The sequence below is a fragment of the Plutella xylostella genome, chromosome 10 (genome assembly GCF_932276165.1).
Source record: "Plutella xylostella chromosome 10, ilPluXylo3.1, whole genome shotgun sequence".
Taxonomy (NCBI): domain Eukaryota; kingdom Metazoa; phylum Arthropoda; class Insecta; order Lepidoptera; family Plutellidae; genus Plutella; species Plutella xylostella.
Window position 1 is genome coordinate 695,976 of NC_063990.1, and position 23,288 is coordinate 719,263.

General features: G+C 37.4%; 2 protein-coding genes across 13 annotated transcripts in view; one reads left to right on the forward strand and one right to left on the reverse strand.

Annotated features, from left to right (window-relative positions):
- Positions 1 to 23,288, forward strand: part of LOC105382920 (disintegrin and metalloproteinase domain-containing protein 11) — a 388,227-nt gene that overhangs the window by 32,840 nt on the left and 332,099 nt on the right. The gene's annotated exons all lie outside the window — the stretch shown is intronic.
- On the reverse strand, positions 4,393 to 6,312 carry LOC105382918 (carbonyl reductase [NADPH] 1). Its single transcript, XM_011552899.3, has one exon. The coding sequence runs from the start codon at positions 6,276 to 6,278 to the stop codon at positions 5,445 to 5,447; it is 834 nt and encodes a 277-aa protein (XP_011551201.3). The 5' UTR covers positions 6,279 to 6,312; the 3' UTR covers positions 4,393 to 5,444.

A 23,288-nucleotide genomic window follows, 5' to 3' on the forward strand; every position in this document is an offset into this window, starting at 1 on the left:
GTAGATTGATATCAGACAATGCAGGTTCGTATGTGTCAGCCGAGTTTAAAAAATTTACTGATGCGTGGGAGATTGAACACATTACAAGTTCTCCATTGTATCCGAGGTCGAACGGTCTAGCCGAACGCAACGTGCAAACTGTAAAGCGGATACTGATAAAAGCTAATGAACAGGGTCAGGATCCCTACTTAGCGTTGCTTAATTTTAGGAATACGCCTATCACCGGAGAAACATATTCCCCTGCGCAACTGCTAATGGGAAGAAGGCTAAATGATAAACTTCCGGTTAGTGACAAAAAATTAGATCCTAAACCATATGATGCGAAAGTTGTAGAATCAGAACGGAAAAAGCGGACGGCCGCAATGAAATCAAATTATGACGTAGGCACCCGTAGCCTACCGCCGCTGCGTGCCGGAGACGCCGTGCGCGTGCAGCGAGACTCGCTGTGGCAGCGCGCGCGCGTGCTGCGCCCCGCCGGCCCCGCGCACCCCACCTCCTACTGGCTACAGACCGAGGACGGCGCCGTGTACCGCCGCAACCGACAGCACGTGCTGCTGATGCGCCAGCGCCGCCCCGGCCTCGAGCCGGCCGCGGGGGAGCCGCCCGCCACCACCGCGCCGCCGCCAGCTGTGCCACCGCGCTCCCCGGGCAATGACCCGCCGCCGCCGTCAGCTGTTAGTCGCACACAAGGCTTATACGTCACTAGGTCGGGCAGGCAGGTTGTACCACCCAAAGTATTTCATTGTACGTAAAATGCTTATACTTACTTGTACTTACCTTCATTAGGCATGTATTCTGCTGTTAAAGATCGTTTTTTTACGTTAGGTAGCTAAGTTAATTAATTACACTAGGATTGTTAGATTGTAACTGATGTTTTACTGTTCATATTTAATTAAACCCAAATATAATAATAGATAATAGCTTTAAGTTTAAGACTTTAAGATTGGTTATACGTATTCTTACTTAAAATGTTATAGGTAAGTAGTGATAATCATTCACATATTGTTGGTGCTCCTGGACTTATGTTTCAGAGTTATGATTCTCAAGCATAAATTGTATTGATTGTTTGATAGTTAATACAAGATAAGGGAGGAGATTATGTAATACTTACAGTATATAATACAGTTTATATTGGTCAAAATATTGTACTTAAACTTATCTTACATTTGATCATTGGTAGTAGTAGGTACCGTTAGAACTAATTTCTTATCTTTCATAAAATAGGATTTGTTGATTGTTTGGTAGTATAAGGGAAGAGATGTTGTATGTACTTATAGTATGTGGGTATGATCAGTTAATAAACCAGTTGCATTATAGACGTCACGCGTTTCACTGCTTCTCCTCTGCTCCCGATACTACAGTAAGAGCCACCAACCATTTTAAAACACAGTAAGTGAAAATGACTTACTAGGTTTTAAAATGGTCAATGGCGCTTACTAGGTTTTGAAATGGTCAGCAAAGGACAATTTTCGTCCGTTAATTTTAGTAAGTCACAAATGGCATACATTATTACTAACACTTTTTTCGAACAAAATATCAGACATTTCAGAACCTGTATCTTTGCACCAATGAGACCTAGAGAGTTGAATTAAAAGTAGAACATAAGTAAATTTTGTCTTCTTTATAAAAGCCATAGAGACCTTTCTCGTCAGAACCTTTCTACTAGCCCTATTTTGCATAAACCAAAAAAAAACAAGTTATAAATAAGAGAAAACTGATTTTTAGATAGAAATTTAGGAAATATTGTCTAATTGAAGGCAGCCATAAATAATTTTCATGTTAGAGCCTTCTTAATATGGCTATTTAATTCATTTACATAAAACAAAAAAAAAACATAAAAATATGCCCGTATTTCAGCTATTACTTATAGTGCCGTCGTGTAAAAGTGCTGCAAAATTGGATTTATAATATGTGAAGGATCCCAAACATATAAAAAATGAAATTATTACGCAATTATTGCAATTTCAATATACTTAACTTGTCTTAAATTACACAATAATGGCTCTTACTAGGTTTTGAAATGGTCAGTGAGGGCGGTTTTAGGGTGAGAAAACCATATAAAACCTAGTAAGTGTTTTCTTTTGTGCATTACAGCAACAATTTTAGTTATATTTAAATGAAATAGTATTGTATGTAAAGCCTAGGTTCTGCCGCTTCTTTTAAGCTTACATTTGTTCAGATATCTGTCATAGTTTTACCAGGGCATTGAAATGAAGGGACAAAAATGTTTTTTGGCTCTCCTGAACATTTTGTCTCATGGCTGTTACTGTGTTTTAAAATGGGACTGCCGAGGTAACCTCGTGTGTATACACATACACATATAGGTATAGGGTGATTGGTAAGTCCCTTAAATTTATGGTAGAGGATTGTATTTCCAGTCGATTGAACCCAATTATGGCGTATCCGAAACTTAACAATTTCTGAAATTAAAAAAAAACAACTATGCTTAGTCTATTAAAGAATCTATTAAAAAAGGTATTTGAATATATATATTTTTTATTTTGCATTAGTAATAGACTTTAACTATTCACACACCTTTGACTACCCCTTCGGGTATAACAGTCATGAGTCGTGAGCATACCTAGAATAATAATAATAAATTATCTCTATTATTATTACATACATAGTGTATGTAGATATTCTTCAAATACAATGTCAAAAATGGAATCTTTATGAAGTTATGTCGTACTTGTACGTATGAAGATCCAAATAAAAATGTTATCTCTGGGTATATTTGGTGGAAGTTATGTCTTTGACTTAAGATTTTTATATGTTTAAACGTATTCCACCATACAAAGTAATGTTTATAATAAAAGTACATACGGAAAAGTTTTACTAAATATGGGTTTCGATGATGAATAAAGTTTTTTTTTCGTTATAGGTACCTATTCACTTATTTTATTTTTAATGCAATATAATTATGACCAGCTACAAGTAGCAAGTACAGTGCCACAAACTTATCTGTTCCGGTGACAGCTCACATAAATATCTAATATTTCTTAATTCTATAAGATTTTAAGTTTGCTCGTATAGTTATTTCGCTTTTGCGGTGTTAATAAACCGATCTAATCTTTTACAATTTACAATTCATTAATAAGTAATGAAATATGGATCAATTTAGTTCACTCTCACCGGAACAGATAAGTTTGTGGCACTATAACGTAAAACCAAGTAAAACCATGTCACAACGACGGCAAAGTTAGGTTACCTACCGGTCTTGTCATTTTACTCTGTCCATCTTATTGATGGCTTTTTGTCATTCGAAATCCCATACATATTTGATAACTGCAAACGAAAACCAACTTTACTGAGCAGACATAAGCGAACGTCAAAAACCATTAATAAGATAGACAGAGTATAATAGCGAGAAAAACACATACTTATAACTTTTAGTTAGCAATATATGCAATCTAATAGGTAGGTAGATAGGTATTCCATAGGGTTATTATCCAATAGGAAACAAATCACAATATACCTAAAACCTCTATACAGGATGTTTCAAAAAGGGTATACTAAGCCGAAACCTACATGTGTTTTTTTCACGAAAAAAAAAATCATTTTCCATAGAAACTTTGTTGGTCACGTGACTTTTTACTACGGTTTTTTTTTTTGCGAATTTCAGTTTCGGGCTTAGGGCATGCTGCACATGTAGGTTTCGGCTTAGTATACCAAATTTGCAACACCCTGTATATGAACCAGAAATACTCTCATTTTATAATAACTTCGGTTTTACGTTTGAACAAAAGGAGAGTGGCTGACTCCTTAAAAAACGGCAAAGAGATATAAAATAATAACGAGTGCATTCGTTTCAGCAAGAAGGCCAGATTTCGCTTGATTAAGAGTTTATTGCGATTTAGCTTGGAGCACTTTTACGATAGTCAGTTGTGAGTGTCTTCATTAGATCGTAAAGTGCAGAATTTAATAAACTGAGAGCCTTTCCAGTAACACACCTGCGCGGCCGCTGTGGTGGGGAAAAAAGAAAAAAGTTGCTGTAATGGTTTAATTAGCTGTTTTGTTGCCTTGTGCCAGTCTGTTAATAAAATACTTACTTTGAGCAGTCTCAGAATTATGAAGTTTATATTACACTCTTTAAAAAAGAGGTTACTTACATAATTATTTAGTCTTCCTTGGTTTACGAGTGTTGATTCCAGTTATTTTTTTACATAGAAAAGGATTTTATCATTCAACGAGACAAACACAGGACATAATTTAATTGAACCATTGGTTATTATATATACAATTTATTATACTTAAAAACATTATTATTATTATGAAATACTTTATTGCACAATAATAAATATGTACATAGGCGAACTTAATGCTAACAGCATTCTCTTCCAGCTAACCTTGGGTGTTGTGGAGAAAGTTATAGGTAGTGCGAAAGACTGAGAGGAAAAATAAACATCTTTTTATTTCTCCACATGTTGCTCAGTGTGTGAATTACATAATGTCTATTTACTAACAAAATTGCACCATGTACACTTTGTTTACTACAATACATGGTCTGTTTTGACCGCTCCTCAAATTGCCTATCATTAACACTGTAGCTATCAAAAGGAATTCCAACCCTAGTTATCACAAGTTAAAGTAAGGATTGGAATGTCGCGTCTCACCGAATGTTCGAGTTAGTGCGGGCCCAGACGAGGTCGAGGGCTCTCAGATTTATAGTCCATTTGCTGAAGAAACAAGTGCGCCTAAAGCTACCAGTTGGCGGCGGGCGACAAACGACACGTCGCGTCATATCGCTGCAGTCATACGAACCAACTGCAGACAGCAGCAGATAGAATCTAGTTAGTTGAACGACTTGGTTCAGCGTCAACGGCGCTACTGATTTTTTGTGACGTCTGCTTCTCGACGACGCGTCGCTAGCTTCATGTTGCTGGGTTCGTAATCTATCCCATGCAATTATATAGGAACCAGTGTCGTTGCGACGTGTGATCTGCTACAGCTTCATGTCGCCCGCTACCAACTCGCACCTTAAAGAAGGTAGGTATTTCTAGTATTTCGACCTCTCCATACAAAGAACATCAAAGTCACCTTGCTAACGCTAATTCTAAGAAAAACTTAAAATAAATTGACGGTGAAATAAATTAGTACACAGCCTTTTAATTCAGCACAGCTGTTTAGGCTACAGCCTAATTATCTTAAAAACCTAAATTGATGTTTACACAGCGACAGTCATTTATCTCGAGTCCTGGCTGATAATAATATTATATACTAGTGAGTATAATACAAAATGTTAGTGTAGTGGTAGCACTAACGTCTATGGAAAATCTAATGTACAGATAAGATTGCTATCACAGGTGTACATACATGTGGTATTCAGATAAGAAACCATAAAAAATTCAATGTTAATGACAAAATATGACTGAAAACTATTGTCTCATTGCCTACTTTATAACCCGTATGTGTATTCGCAAATGCTTAAAGTATTTATTAATTGTTTAAACCGTGGAGACTTCAATAAACGGATCACTATTCCACTCCACCACCGAATAATTGCTCCACACAAAGTTACCTTTGAGTGACAACGGCGCTTCTAGCGCTAAATACAGTATCGCTTTAGCGCCTTCCTCGAAAACTTTAGATGTTTTCCTCCCATCCTTCGTCTGAAGGTTGCCAGGGTTCACACAGTTTATGACTACACCTTTATCAGACCATGTCCTGTGCTGGAGGAATGTCAGTGCGTTTAGCGCCACCTTGCTGACTGCCTGCACGCTGACGCCCCAGCCGTCTGTCTTCTCTATCCCCTTCTTAGCCGCTGCTTCGTATTCCATCAATAACCCCACAAGTTCATCTTCTGTTAGCGTAGGATCACTTATCTTCTTTCTGATATGTTCATTGTGTATGGTCGCTAAAAGACCGGCAGGTCCAGACACGTTGACAACTCTCGCGTTTTCTGCTAGTAGGGGAAACACGAGATTTCCAAAATTGATGTTTCCGTAAAAGTTGACATTCAGGGTTCGTCTCACTCGCTCCGCGTTCGGCAGCTTCTTTTCTCTGGCCACATAGTCTGTGTTGTTGATGATCAGATCTATTCTCTCATCGTTGTCCTGTATGTGGTGTCGCAGCTTCACAATGCTCGCGGTATCTGTCACGTCCATTTGCCGGTAGACGATGTCGACGCCATCTCTCTTTAGATTATCCAGGATGTTGAATCCAGTAGTGTCGTCTTCTGCGGTGAAGTAGATCCTGCCTGGGTATACATCTGTGAGTTTCCTGAGCACCTGGTAGCCGAGGGTGCTTGCGGCGCCGACGACCAGCGCGACCGGCGACATGTCGCGTGCACTACTGGATAGGAACTGAGATAGCGGCTGTTATCAGGAGATCTATCTAGCTGTTATCACTGAGCTGATGGCCGACTGAAACAGTAAATATTTTAAGCGCCGGCTATGTCCTTGCGCTTCTCGAAGATAAGTTGTATGTATCTATCAGTCTATTATTAAACACTGGATTAATAGATTTAGAACGAGTTTACGTTGTTCTATGGTGTAGAACAATGCTCTTAGCATCAAGCCCATCTTTTGTGCATTTATTTTCTACATTTGTGCAATAAAAAAATAAATAATAGTAATACCTAGAAACAAAGGCCGACGCCTTTCTTTCTTCCTTTAGGAATACTTTCTTTTCGGAAAGGAATCTGTTTGTTTCTTCATAATCCTTCATAATACTTCACTGAAAATCTGAACACCTCAATACTACACAATAAAATATTTAGAATTTCCACTAGAGCAACGTATCTGTCAGATAAGGTTTATCAATACGAACAACTGGCCCTTAAAAGCATTACTGAAAAGATATATGAGATAATGGATCTGAAAATTGTTTGGCATTGACGTCTATTGGTTTAGCTTCAGAGCAAAAGGGGATTTCAGGACTAATGTGAACGTTGCTTGATGTGTAAAGGGTACAGTAGGCGGCGGACGACACACTTGCAGTAGACCACGTCCGCCACCTTTACTTACTTACCAAAGTAAATTGAAGAAGTTACATGTCTAATATAAATTGTTACTTATTATAATTTAGTTTAATTCAGAGTAAAAATACAAAGTTTTAAATTGTTATAAATGACCCCTTGAGTAACTCCTCTTGGTCTTACTTGACCACTTGTACTTCACTGTGTATACTTACTGTGTATAATGCGCACCTTACTAGATACTGGAAAGCAATTTTCACGTCGAATACAATATGATAGCGTAAACGTAGGGATATATCCGGCATTTTTGCCTTTGCACGGTACAACTCACGTGCAATATCACTTTTATAACATTAATGTAATATCAAACAAGGAATGCTGTGATAGAATACTTTACAGAAATATCTTCCTCTTATACAGAATATACAGGCTGGAGTATATAGAAAAGTATATAGGTTAATTGTGTATGTACGTAATAAAATAAATATGTGGGGACATCTCAAACACGGCCATCCGACCCCAAGCTAGGCAGAGCCATATTACAGGCAATAGGTAAATTTAAATGATATTTTTAACATCCAAGACCTGAGTACAAATTTAATACAGAGAAAAATACAATATAAAGTAAGCAAAGTATGCAATATAACCACTTTGGCAAATAAATACACAATACACCTACTCTACTTAATTTAATAATATACAATAACTGTACTAAGTAATACATACGGGAATATGCATTACTGGCCTAAATTCTGAACACCATTATGTTTCCCGGAAAATAAAAACTGCCCTTACAAAGAATGATACAAAGAAATTAGTATTTATTTATACATTGGTGTCGATCTCGGGTCAGACGGACTGGCGGATCAAAGGCTATGTATTAATATTTATTATCGTTTGGCCACGAATCTGCCGTCGTGTAGTGTACTTGGTTACAAATAGGCCCAATAACTGAAAGGTCAGGTTTCTTGTTAGACAATATTGTTTCTAGGAGGATAGAGTCATTGGGATATTGATTTGAAATGTTTATTTGAAAACAAATGTTTATATATGTTAACTATAAAGTATGTTAGGTAGGTAATAGGCTATGACTGTATTTAAATATACTCGGGAGCAATGAAAGAGGTCCAGTGACACTGGAATGACATGGCAGGTGGAATTTGATCATGGCTGGCGAGTGAATTATGAAATTGCTATAGTAAAATCTTGGTAACATGGGTATTATTATTAACTTCAATAACAGAGGTGTTGCGTCGGGCTAAGGGCGGTGGCGTCGAAGCTTATCTTATGAGACGACAACTGCGCTGGTGTGGTCATGTCTCCCGCATGTCCGATGACTGGCTCGCGAAACGCGTATTCTATTCGGAGCTCCGTGAAGGCACGCGCAAGCGAGGTGGCCAGTTCCTTCGATACAAGGACGTAATGAAAAGGCACATGAAGAGATGGGGCATAGACCCGAACAGCTGGGAGGAGACTGCAGCTGAACGCCCAAAATGGAGACATCTTGTGCAAGGAAATGTCTTCACTTTTGAGGAGCAGCGGCGAACAGACCTGGACACAAGAAGAGACGAACTAAAAGCCAGACCACCTGCGGCAATCGTATACAATTACGAAAATGTGCGGTCGAACATTTACCGCCAAGATTGGCTACATAAGCCACATCCGGGCACACTAACGAAGCCTAAATCTCCATTAGCAGTCGCCGTAGCCGTATCAGCTTAGAAGACATCATCATCATCATTATTAACTTCAATAAAAGAAAATCCAGATAATTTTAGACAATCTTTAATTAATTAAATAATAAACTATACATAGCGGTTTCGAAAAGTAATGAAAAACGGAAACGATTTCACCTTACACGATACTTAGATAAAATTGAGTTTGAGTTTACTTTGCAACGGTATTAAGTGTCTAACTTTGTGAAACTTGCACCATAATGCAGTTTCAGCTTAAAGCCTTGCAATAATTTCAGCGACAGATGATTGAAAAGTTGCTCGTTTTTAACTAACTTAAGATAAGAATTAATTGCGATGATATAAATTGTACACATTTAACTTACAATACTTAATAGGAATAACACAAGAATTATTATTAAGTTTTACAAATTTATATCTTATTTGACAGATTTAAAATATGGTATCGTATGAGATTTAAAATGATTGTTCGACATCAATGAAAATTGGAAATACTTGATCGACTCTAGGTCATACGTAGGTATGTGTCGTATGCAAAACACCATTTAAGTATATAGGTGTACGTATAAAAGCCACACCTTTACTGACTAGAATCTTCACACTTGGCAGCCGTTGCAGCTCGTTGGAGGCAGCTCTCTCCAATATACCGAACACCTCGTTCACTCGACCACTGCCGACGCAATCCAGAGCTGATATCATTCAATTTATTGGCTTCAAACACTTCAAGTCGTAAATTGAGCTGAGCTGTAGTAGGGTTTGTCGCCGATGTAACTGCTCCCATAAATGTAAAGTGCCTGAATGCGCTACGACCAGAGCAGATTGCATACGAGATAGAGTTTGGATAACTAAACTTCACACGGGACGAGGTTTAATAAAAACCAGTTTATATTGATGAGTGAGTCACCTGCACGCCGTGGTTGAATACAAATGTCTTGTTTAAAATATAAAATATTTTTTTGTAAACCTAAAACGATAAAACGACTGATTTACGTTGAATTTTAGGACGTAGTTTAAAATCTGCCACTAGTAGTTAATATGATTCATATTCTTTATTTGTTTTACGGACTTATTTATAAAATACTTAATCTTGCACATAGTACTAATGGCGGTCTAATCGCTTAAAACAATTTCCTCCAGAAAACCTTTCGTTATATCTTAGGTTTATACTCGTAACACTTACATGCCATGGGCTAGATCGCTATTAGTCTGAAGTTTATTCATGTCTTGTGCTCACAGTTCACAAATGCAAAACCAAATCGAAACTAATTTACCTGTAGTGGTTTGCTCTTGTTTACACAGAAAGCACTCACAGGAGTACCTAATACTACCTATGTATACATAAACAATCAGCAATCACCTCCTGCAGGTACATCAAAGTCCCCACATTCATACATAACCATACACATACCGTACTGGCGCTTCAAACACTTCCACGATTAAATATGTACCTCACTTTATAATTCCAAAGGAGGTGCGAAAACAAAAATACGTAGAAAAAACGGTAAAAAAGTTACTCACCATCTAAATGTGAAAATTGATTTGGGTCCCAGTTATTTCCACCACGCGTCAGCTTTCTGGGCCTTTCCAGAGTCGGCCAATGATAATTTATTTGAAATACTATTATTTATTTATGAAATATTATGTATACTATTGCAATATTTTGTAGCCATGAAAAGTTTATAATTGCCACGTGATCTCGCTTGCTAATAAAAGTGTTTGTCAGCAATACAAAAAGACAACCGTCTCAAACTTATGTCATAGAATTTAAGAATATGTTTATTTATAAGTTTAATCCAATACTATCAAAAAATTAAAAGAAAAATCGCGTATTTACATGGAAGTGGGCGATTCTTGATTGTTCTGTCCTAACCCAAACACCGTACCTCGCTTCGGGAATTATCCATGCCTGAGTGGGTGTGTATTTATTGATTTATGTAAATACGCGACCGTGCGTTTGTTTTTCTGTATCGTCAGAGGAGCGTGGGCGGCGCTTATTAGCTCTCAATCGACGTATGTTTTACGAGTGGTGTTTTTGTTGCCGAAACAGCTTCGCACTTCGTAATTGTGGAACTTTTGGATTTATGGAAATGGATATAAAATTCATAACGAGAACATGTTTTTTGGAATTCCAGATATTACTTGTAGCGACGATAAAATAACATACACACACACACGCACTCACGCCTTGTACTAATGTACTCCCTTGCGGGGTAGGCAGAGGTGCATAAACGACGATAAAATATGTTGAGAATACATGGCAATTGCAAAAGACATTATATCTCTTGGCTGACCCATACTGGTTTTATTCTTCACCATTAACTTCGACCCCATTCAGGGACCACATCCTGGTAAACCAGATACTTTCATTTTTAGCCAGGTAATGTCGACCGATTTTGTGGTCTCTATTAGTAATATCGGGCATTCTAAAACACAATATGATATTTGTAAATGTATGCCCTCTAAAAAGTTTCAATGCTATGTTTGCATTCCAAAAATGATGCACACACAGGGTGATCGCACGTGAGATGGAAGGTAACAAGAGAACGAAGATAAAGACGCGTTGATGATATACATATACCTAGTATATGTTTTCAGAGCGCTGTACCGCAATTCGTCTGCAAACAAGACCATTTTGCGCCACGCTACAGTGCGCCGAAAAGGCTGTCTATGATGAACAAATTACTAAAAGCATAATTAAAACCGCGCACACACACACGTGAAACTAACAAAAGCGCATATTATTTGCGAATTTGTCGCCCGCCGCGGAACACGCGCCTCGAAAATAATTAGAACATCGTCCCGAGGTTGGTTTGACCTTTTTCCTACTCTTTGTATGTGAGAACAATGGGGCCTGTGAGGCGGCTTCAACGCGAGAGTAGCTCGTCGAAGCCCGTCGCCGCTGGAGGGTTATTGCAGCAGGAAATCTTCGAGGTTACCTGAAAATTGGCTGCGCCGGTGAAGGGTTAGGTTTTGTGTGAAAGAAGTGGGTTACAAGAAGGTCTTTTATCTTGGCTTTGATATCGGACACTTGTTAAGTATCGATTGTATTTTAGAACTACGTCTACAGGGTGTTGTTAAAAGTGATAGGTATAATAAGCTGAAAAAAACTCTGAGGGTTATTATAAACAACGCTTGTAGTAAGTAGTAAGACTTTTGAAAATTTATGAAAAAAAATCTGCCTATTCTTCTATGAATATAGAGATGCAAAAAAAGGATCTTGTACACTGACTGTGTTTTTAAAGAAATCATAATCATCATCATCAGCCGCTAGTCGTCCGCTGCTAGAAATAGGCCTCTCTCAAGGCGCGCCACAATACTCTGTCCTCGGCCCTCCTAACCCAGCCACCATCGGCCACCTGCTAAGCTCGTCGGTCCAGCGGGCCGGAGGGCGTCCCACGCAACGCTTGCCTGTTCATCCGTGTTCTATAAACACGGGGAAAAATGGAAAACATAAAGTTTGGCCTCTCTAATTTTGGACAGTGAAAACTACGCCAGTTAGCAAACTTTCGGAAACACAATTTTTGTCACCGGACACCCTCAACTTATATCCCCCAGAGGATGTATTACTTTTACATTTCAATAAAAAATAACTATAATAACAGGAAAACTCATATTTCATGACGATATAAAACAAACACTTATAATATAAAAATATGCGTGCATGCTCAAAGTACGACGGAATTTTTCTTGGGGAAATTTGTTAAGTTTGATCACTAGGTTATGTGGTTAAATTGTGGCGGCCCACTAACAAGAGCGAGTAAACAAGTATCTATGGGCTAGTCTGATTAGGCTGCCATAAAATATGTCCTATAATACTTATTTTGACAGCAGAATCAAGGCTTCAGGCGCAGGCTCTATATCCTATAATACTAATTCTGACAGCAGAATCAAGGCTTCAGGCGCAGGCTCTATATCCTATAATACTTATTTTGACAGCAGAATCAAGGCTTCAGGCGCAGGCTGGATAAAATCTAATTTTCCAGGCAAACAACGCGCAGCGCCGTATTTTAGCGCAAAAGTTATCAACCTGCTCGGAGGCTGTATATCTCCGGCAAACAGTCATTTTAGTCTCAACTTTGTAAATGTTTAAGTTGAATAAATAGGATCATAAAAGGGTACTACGGCACGGGATCCCAACCTTTAATTCTAAGCACTGTACTATGAAAATAATTATGCAAAATAACTTTAAACATCTTAAATTATATGCCAAATATATTATAGCATTTAGTTTTATTAAACTACAGATTTTATTATCACGGGAAACCATGTTCAAAACTAAATTGATGGACGCTTAAGCTGTTACAAAAAATAAGAATATATTTTAACGTTACTGAAAAAGTACTAGGGCTGCACTACTTTCGAAGAAGTATGAATATTCATGCCAGTATGCGTCGCAGCTGCTGCCTACGCCGTAGCACGTGTAGCGGTCGTAGCGACGGCGTAGCAGTGAATCCATTACATTGTGATTGTTCCAATATTGCAGTTGTCCATTAGTAGTTGTTATAATTGTTTTGGTTCTGCGTTCCTGGTAATAAATATTTATTACTTAAGATACATGATTAATTAGGCATTAAAAAAATGAAGTCTATTTATTACGGCAGTTATAGGATGATTTGATTGTAAAACACCGTTGAAATTTAAAATTCAAACCAAATTTAAAAGTATATAAACATGAACTTTAAAGGTTGGGAAGATCTGGTTAAAGTCTTAATCAATTAAAATTCATTACCTCATTACAATGACAGCGTATTTACAAAGTCGTTACAAACTGTCATTACGTAAGGCCTGGTTAAGTAAAATTCATGGGGCAGTAATAAAAAGTTTAGGTCACATCGCTAAAAATATTTTTCTGCTAAGTACCAGTATACTTATAAATCTGATTTCATGTGGTTCGTGTTATAACAAAAAAACCTACTGAAGTAAAAACAGGTCCACGTAAGACTTGATGAGATTTGCAGCTCTATATAGGGATACGGTATTTGTGAACCTATTACATTTGATAGAATAAATATGACGTACTACCAGTGTGAAGTTGGCAGCCTAAAGTTAGCAGCCTAAGTGTAGGCGACCAAATTAAGTAGGTTACGATTTGTACCACACATATTATTCAAAATTAAGGCTAATTTCATATTACTAATAAATACAATTGTATTAAATAATGAAAATTTAAAACATCGAATGACAAAACCGCAAAATAAAGAGTAAAACTAATTTTTTTAAACTCTATTCTCCATAAGTGGATGACGTTTCAACCACGAAGGAGTCGGAAAGCCACGACCTAACCTAGTTAAAATCGAAGGGTGGTTAAGTACCAACAGCTGAAAGAAGTTTCATGAACATTGAAAGAGGATTACAGGTGTCAGTAAGAAGAAGAATGCTGAAATCTGGGGAAAAAATACATAATTCACAAAGTTTTAAAAAAATTTCAGCTGAAAATGCGGATAAGACCACAACGTCTGCTGGTAAATATGATCGGCACTGATGATTGCTAAAAACCATTTTCAGGATTTTCAGCTCACATGAGTACCTCTCCAGTTATAGGTAAATAGGTATTTAGCGGCCTAAGTCGAAATATTGCACTTATACCCTCAGATACCCTAGAAGCAGGTGGAAAGCCGTGACCAGACCTAGTTTAAATCAAAGGTTGGTTAAGTACCAACAGCTGAAAAAAGTTTCATCAACATTGAAAGAGGATTACAGGTGTCAGTAAGAGGAAGAATGCTGAATTCTGGGGAAAAAATACATATTTCGCAAAGTTTTTTAAAATTTTCAGCTGAAAACGCGCACAAAACCACAACGTCTGCTGGTTAATATGATCGGCACTGATAATTGCTAAAAACCATTTTCAGGATTTTCAGCTCACATGAGTACCTCTTCAGTTATAGGTAAATAGGTATTTAGCGGCCTAAGTCGAAATAATACACTCATACCCTCAGATACCCTAGAAGCAGGTGGAAAGCCACGACCAGACCTAGTTTAAATCGAAGTTTGGTTATGTACCAACAGCTGAAAGAAGTTTCATTAACATTGAAAGAGGATTACAGGTGCCTGTAAGAAGAAGAATGCTGAATTCTGGGGAAAAAATAGACATTTCCCAAAGTTTACTGAGATTTTAGGTGGAAATCCTCATGAATCCCTAGAAGCAGGTGGAAAGCCACGACTAGACCTAGTTTTAATCGAAGGTTGGTTAATAACCAACAGCTGAAAGAAGTTTCATCAACATTGAAAGAGGATTACAGGTTCCTGTAAGAAGCTGAATGCTGAATTCCGGGAAAAAAAATACACATTTAATAAAGTTTATTGACATTTTAGATAGAAACCCTCATGGATCCCCTAGAAGTAGTTGGAAAGCCACGACCAGACCTAATTTAAATCAAAGGCTGGTTAAGTACCAACAGCTGAAAGAAGTTTCATGAACATTGAAAGAGGATTACAGGTGTCAGTAAGAAGAAGAATGCTGAAATCTGGGGAAAAAATACATAATTCACAAAGTTTTAAAAAAATTTCAGCTGAAAATGCGGATAAGACCACAACGTCTGCTGGTAAATATGATCGGCACTGATGATTGCTAAAAACCATTTTCAGGATTTTCAGCTCACATGAGTACCTCTCCAGTTATAGGTAAATAGGTATTTAGCGGCCTAAGTCGAAATATTGCACTTATACCCTCAGATACCCTAGAAGCAGGTGGAAAGCCGTGACCAGACCTAGTTTAAATCAAAGGTTGGTTAAGTACCAACAGCTGAAAAAAGTTTCATCAACATTGAAAGAGGATTACAGGTGTCAGTAAGAGGAAGAATGCTGAATTCTGGGGAAAAAATACATATTTCGCAAAGTTTTTTAAAATTTTCAGCTGAAAACGCGCACAAAACCACAACGTCTGCTGGTTAATATGATCGGCACTGATAATTGCTAAAAACCATTTTCAGGATTTTCAGCTCACATGAGTACCTCTTCAGTTATAGGTAAATAGGTATTTAGCGGCCTAAGTCGAAATAATACACTCATACCCTCAGATACCCTAGAAGCAGGTGGAAAGCCACGACCAGACCTAGTTTAAATCGAAGTTTGGTTATGTACCAACAGCTGAAAGAAGTTTCATTAACATTGAAAGAGGATTACAGGTGCCTGTAAGAAGAAGAAAGCTGAATTCTGGGGAAAAATTGACATTTCCCAAAGTTTATTGAGATTTTAGGTGGAAATCCTCATGAATCCCTAGAAGCAGGTGGAAAGCCACGACTAGACCTAGTTTAAATCGAAGGTTGGTTAATAACCAACAGCTGAAAGTAGTTTCATCAACATTGAAAGAGGATTACAGGTTCCTGTTAGAAGCTGAATGCTGAATTCCGGGAAAAAAATACACATTTAATAAAGTTTATTGACATTTTAGATGGAAACCCTCATGGATCCCCTAGAAGTAGTTAGAAAGCCACGACCAGACCTAGTTTTAATCAAAGGCTGGTTAAGTACCAACAGCTCAAAGAAGTTTCATCAACATTGAAAGAGGATTACAGGTGTCAGTAAGAAGAAGAATGCTGAAATCTGGGGAAAAAATACATAATTCACAAAGTTTAAAAAAAATTTCAGCTGAAAATGCGGATAAGACCACAACGTCTGCTGGTAAATATGATCGGCACTGATGATTGCTAAAAACCATTTTCAGGATTTTCAGCTCACATGAGTACCTCTCCAGTTATAGGTAAATAGGTATTTAGCGGCCTAAGTCGAAATATTGCACTTATACCCTCAGATACCCTAGAAGCAGGTGGAAAGCCACTACCAGACCTAGTTTAAATCAAAGGTTGGTTAAGTACCAACAGCTGAAAAAAGTTTCATCAACATTGAAAGAGGATTACAGGTGTCAGTAAGAGGAAGAATGCTGAATTCTGGGGAAAAAATACATATTTCGCAAAGTTTTTTAAAATTTTCAGCTGAAAACGCGCACAAAACCACAACGTCTGCTGGTTAATATGATCGGCACTAATAATTGCTAAAAACCATTTTCAGGATTTTCAGCTCACATGAGTACCTCTTCAGTTATAGGTAAATAGGTATTTAGCGGCCTAAGTCGAAATAATACACTCATACCCTCAGATACCCTAGAAGCAGGTGGAAAGCCACGACCAGACCTAGTTTAAATCGAAGTTTGGTTATGTACCAACAGCTGAAAGAAGTTTCATTAACATTGAAAGAGGATTACAGGTGCCTGTAAGAAGAAGAATGCTGAATTCTGGGGAAAAAATAGACATTTCCCAAAGTTTACTGAGATTTTAGGTGGAAATCCTCATGAATCCCTAGAAGCAGGTGGAAAGCCACGACTAGACCTAGTTTAAATCGAAGGTTGGTTAATAACCAACGGCTGAAAGAAGTTTCATCAACATTGAAAGAGGATTACAGGTGTCAGTAAGAGGAAGAATGCTGAATTCTGGGGAAAAAAATACACATTTAATAAAGTTTATTGACATTTTAGATAGAAACCCTCATGGATCCCCTAGAAGTAGTTAGAAAGCCACGACCAGACCTAGTTTTAATCAAAGGCTGGTTAAGTACCAACAGCTCGAAGAAGTTTCATCAACATTGAAAGAGGATTACAGGTGTCAGTAAGAAGAAGAATGCTGAAATCTGGGGAAAAAATACATATTTCAGAAAGTTTTTTAAAATTTTCAGCTGAAAATGCTGATAAGACCACAACGTCTGCTAGTTTTTATGATCGGCACTGATGATTGCTGAAAACCATTTTCAGGATTTTCAGCTCACATGAGTACCTCTCCAGTTATAGGTAAATAGGTATTTAGCGGCCTAAGTCGAAATATTGCACTTATACCCTCAGATACCCTAGAAGCAGGTGGAAAGCCACGACTAGACCTAGTTTAAATCGAAGGTTGGTTAATAACCAACAGCTGAAAGAAGTTTCATCAACATTGAAAGAGGATTACAGGTTCCTGTAAGAAGCTGAATGCTGAATTCCGGGAAAAAAAATACACATTTAATAAAGTTTATTGACATTTTAGATAGAAGCCCTCATGGATCCCCTAGAAGTAGTTGGAAAGCCACGACCAGACCTAATTTAAATCAAAGGCTGGTTAAGTACCAACAGCTGAAAGAAGTTTCATGAACATTGAAAGAGGATTACAGGTGTCAGTAAGAAGAAGAATGCTGAAATCTGGGGAAAAAATACATAATTCACAAAGTTTTAAAAAAAATTCAGCTGAAAATGCGGATAAGACCACAACGTCTGCTGGTAAATATGATCGGCACTGATGATTGCTAAAAACCATTTTCAGGATTTTCAGCTCACATGAGTACCTCTCCAGTTATAGGTAAATAGGTATTTAGCGGCCTAAGTCGAAATATTGCACTTATACCCTCAGATACCCTAGAAGCAGGTGGAAAGCCACTACCAGACCTAGTTTAAATCAAAGGTTGGTTAAGTACCAACAGCTGAAAAAAGTTTCATCAACATTGAAAGAGGATTACAGGTGTCAGTAAGAGGAAGAATGCTGAATTCTGGGGAAAAAATACATATTTCGCAAAGTTTTTTAAAATTTTCAGCTGAAAACGCGCACAAAACCACAACGTCTGCTGGTTAATATGATCGGCACTGATAATTGCTAAAAACAATTTTCAGGATTTTCAGCTCACATGAGTACCTCTTCAGTTATAGGTAAATAGGTATTTAGCGGCCTAAGTCGAAATAATACACTCATACCCTCAGATACCCTAGAAGCAGGTGGAAAACCACGACCAGACCTAGTTTAAATCGAAGTTTGGTTATGTACCAACAGCTGAAAGAAGTTTCATTAACATTGAAAGAGGATTACAGGTGCCTGTAAGAAGAAGAATGCTGAATTCTGGGGAAAAAATAGACATTTCCCAAAGTTTACTGAGATTTTAGGTGGAAATCCTCATGAATCCCTAGAAGCAGGTGGAAAGCCACGACTAGACCTAGTTTTAATCGAAGGTTGGTTAATAACCAACAGCTGAAAGAAGTTTCATCAACATTGAAAGAGGATTACAGGTTCCTGTAAGAAGCTGAATGCTGAATTCCGGGAAAAAAAATACACATTTAATAAAGTTTATTGACATTTTAGATAGAAACCCTCATGGATCCCCTAGAAGTAGTTGGAAAGCCACGACCAGACCTAATTTAAATCAAAGGCTGGTTAAGTACCAACAGTTCAAAGAAGTTTCATCAACATTGAAAGAGGATTACAGGTGTCAGTAAGAAGAAGAATGCTGAAATCTGGGGAAAAAATACATATTTCAGAAAGTTTTTTAAAATTTTCAGCTGAAAATGCTGATAAGACCACAACGTCTGCTAGTTTTTATGATCGGCACTGATGATTGCTGAAAACTATTTTCAGGATTTTCAGCTCACATGAGTACCTCTCCAGTTATAGGTAAATAGGTATTTAGCGGCCTAAGTCGAAATATTGCACTTATATCCTCAGATACCCTAGAAGCAGGTGGAAAGCCACGACCAGACCTAGTTTAAATTAAAGGTTGGTTAAGTACCAACAGCTGAAAAATGTTTCATCAACATTGAAAGAGGATTACAGGTGTCAGTAAGAGGAAGAATGCTGAATTCTGGGGAAAAAATACATATTTCACAAAGTTTTTTAAAATTTTCAGCTGAAAACGCGCACAAAACCACAACGTCTGCTGGTTAATATGATCGGCACTGATAATTGCTAAAAACCATTTTCAGGATTTTCAGCTCACATGAGTACCTCTTCAGTTATAGGTAAATAGGTATTTAGCGGCCTAAGTCGAAATAATACACTCATACCCTCAGATACCCTAGAAGCAGGTGGAAAGCCACGACCAGACCTAGTTTAAATCGAAGTTTGGTTATGTACCAACAGCTGAAAAAAGTTTCATTAACATTGAAAGAGGATTACAGGTGTCAGTAAGAGGATGAATGCTGAATTCTGGGGAAACATTGACTCTCGTTTAAATTGGAAAAAAGAGCTAGTGAGTGTGACAAATAAAATAAGCTCAGCTTGCTACGTATTGCGAAGTCTTAGAAACGAAGCGACTATATCGCAATTAAAAATGATATACCTATCATTCATTAGTTGAATCTCGCTTGAGATATAGCATTAAACTATGGGGAAACAGCTACAAATACAATATCACAAAAGCTTTTGTTGCACAAAAAAGGGCCATAACGATAATTTTTAGAATATCTCAACGGGAATCATGCAGAGATTTTTTCATTAAACTTGGAGTCTTGACTGTTCCTTGTCTTTATCTGCTAGTTCTACATTGCGATATGGCTAAGCATCCTGAGACGGTAGAGACTGACGAAGAAAGACTATTTAGACTGACAACAAGAAGGAAGGACATCCCCAGCAAGGGAGGCGCAGTTCTGCCAATGTTGCAAGTTTATATGCACAGCGCTCAGTACCAGAATACGCGGTTATTTAATAAATTACCCTTAAACTTGAAATCTGTCAGCAAATACAATCACTTCAAGACAAATTTAAAAAAATGGTTATTAAAAAAATGTTACTATTCTGTTAATGAATTTATAAATGATAGATCATGTGAATAATTATATTTTAATAATTTACTTTGTTTAATGTATTATAATATTATTTAATTGTATTGTAAATGCATGTTAAATTAGTACCTACTTAATTATGTAAATATTCAATGCGATATATGTTGCTCAGAATAAATAAATTGAAAATTGAAAAAATAGACATTTCCCAAAGTTTATTGAGATTTTAGGTGGAAATCCTCATGAATCCCCTAGAAGAATCTTTCAATGTTGATAAAACTTCTTTCAGCTGTTGGTACTTAACCAGCCTTTGATTTAAATTAGGTCTGGTCGTGGCTTTCCAACTACTTCTAGAGGATCCATGAGGGTTTCCATAAACTTTATTAAATGTGTATTTTTTTTCCCGGAATTCAGCATTCAGCTTCTTACAGGAACCTGTAATCCTCTTTCAATGTTGATGAAACTTCTTTCAGCTGTTGGTACTTAATAAACCTTCGATTTAAACTAGGTCTGGTCGTGGCTTTCCACCTGCTTCTAGGGGATTCATGAGGACTTCCACCTAAAATCTCAATAAAGTTTGGGAAATGTCTATTTTTTCCCCAGAATTCAGCATTCATCTTCTTACAGGAACCTGTAATCCTCTTTCAATGTTAATGAAACTTCTTTCAGCTGTTGGTACATAACCAAACTTCGATTTAAACTAGGTCTGGTCGTGGCTTTCCACCTGCTTCTAGGGTATCTGAGGGTATGAGTGTATTATTTCGACTTAGGCCGCTAAATACCTATTTACCTATAACTGAAGAGGTACTCATGTGAGCTGAAAATCCTGAAAATGGTTTTTAGCAATTATCAGTGCCAATCATATTAACCAGCAGACGTTGTGGTTTTGTGCGCGTTTTCAGCTGAAAATTTTAAAAAACTTTGTGAAATATGTATTTTTTCCCCAGAATTCAGCATTCTTCCTCTTACTGACACCTGTAATCCTCTTTCAATGTTGATGAAACTTTTTTCAGCTGTTGGTACTTAACCAACCTTTGATTTAAACTAGGTCTGGTCGTGGCTTTCCACCTGCTTCTAGGGTATCTGAGGGTATAAGTGCAATATTTCGACTTAGGCCGCTAAATACCTATTTACCTATAACTGGAGAGGTACTCATGTGAGCTGAAAATCCTGAAAATGGTTTTCAGCAATCATCAGTGCCGATCATAAAAACTAGCAGACGTTGTGGTCTTATCAGCATTTTCAGCTGAAAATTTTAAAAAACTTTCTGAAATATGTATTTTTTCCCCAGATTTCAGCATTCTTCTTCTTACTGACACCTGTAATCCTCTTTCAATGTTGATGAAACTTCTTTGAGCTGTTGGTACTTAACCAGCCTTTGATTTAAATTAGGTCTGGTCGTGGCTTTCCAACTACTTCTAGGGGATCCATGAGGGTTTCTATCTAAAATGTCAATAAACTTTATTAAATGTGTATTTTTTTTCCCGGAATTCAGCATTCAGCTTCTTACAGGAACCTGTAATCCTCTTTCAATGTTGATGAAACTTCTTTCAGCTGTTGGTTATTAACCAACCTTCGATTTAAACTAGGTCTAGTCGTGGCTTTCCACCTGCTTCTAGGGATTCATGAGGATTTCCACCTAAAATCTCAGTAAACTTTGGGAAATGTCTATTTTTTCCCCAGAATTCAGCATTCTTCTTCTTACAGGCACCTGTAATCCTCTTTCAATGTTAATGAAACTTCTTTCAGCTGTTGGTACTTAACCAACCTTTAATTTAAACTAGGTCTGGTCGTGGCTTTCCACCTGCTTCTAGGGTATCTGAGGGTATGAGTGTATTATTTCGACTTAGGCCGCTAAATACCTATTTACCTATAACTGAAGAGGTACTCATGTGAGCTGAAAATCCTGAAAATGGTTTTTAGCAATTATCAGTGCCGATCATATTAACCAGCAGACGTTGTGGTTTTGTGCGCGTTTTCAGCTGAAAATTTTAAAAAACTTTGCGAAATATGTATTTTTTCCCCAGAATTCAGCATTCTTCCTCTTACTGACACCTGTAATCCTCTTTCAATGTTGATGAAACTTTTTTCAGCTGTTGGTACTTAACCAACCTTTGATTTAAACTAGGTCTGGTCGTGGATTTCCACCTGCTTCTAGGGTATCTGAGGGTATAAGTGCAATATTTCGACTTAGGCCGCTAAATACCTATTTACCTATAACTGGAGAGGTACTCATGTGAGCTGAAAATCCTAAAAATGGTTTTCAGCAATCATCAGTGCCGATCATAAAAACTAGCAAACGTTGTGGTCTTATCAGCATTTTTAGCTGAAAATTTTAAAAAACTTTCTGAAATATGTATTTTTTCCCCACATTTCAGCATTCTTCTTCTTACTGACACCTGTAATCCTCTTTCAATGTTGATGAAACTTCTTCGAGCTGTTGGTACTTAACCAGCCTTTGATTAAAACTAGGTCTGGTCGTGGCTTTCTAACTACTTCTAGGGGATCCATGAGGGTTTCCATCTAAAATGTCAATAAACTTTATTAAATGTGTATTTTTTTTCCCGGAATTCAGCATTCAGCTTCTTACAGGAACCTGTAATCCTCTTTCAATGTTGATGAAACTTCTTTCAGCTGTTGGTTATTAACCAACCTTCGATTTAAACTAGGTCTAGTCGTGGCTTTCCACCTGCTTCTAGGGATTCATGAGGATTTCCACCTAAAATCTTAATAAACTTTGGGAAATGTCAATTTTTCCCCAGAATTCAGCATTCTTCTTCTTACAGGCACCTGTAATCCTCTTTCAATGTTAATGAAACTTCTTTCAGCTGTTGGTACATAACCAAACTTCGATTTAAACTAGGTCTGGTCGTGGCTTTCCACCTGCTTCTAGGGTATCTGAGGGTATGAGTGTATTATTTCGACTTAGGCCGCTAAATACCTATTTACCTATAACTGAAGAGGTACTCATGTGAGCTGAAAATCCTGAAAATGGTTTTTAGCAATTATCAGTGCCAATCATATTAACCAGCAGACGTTGTGGTTTTGTGCGCGTTTTCAGCTGAAAATTTTAAAATCTTTGTGAAATATAAATTTTTTCCCCAGAATTCAGCATTCTTCCTCTTACTGACACCTGTAATCCTCTTTCAATGTTGATGAAACTTTTTTCAGC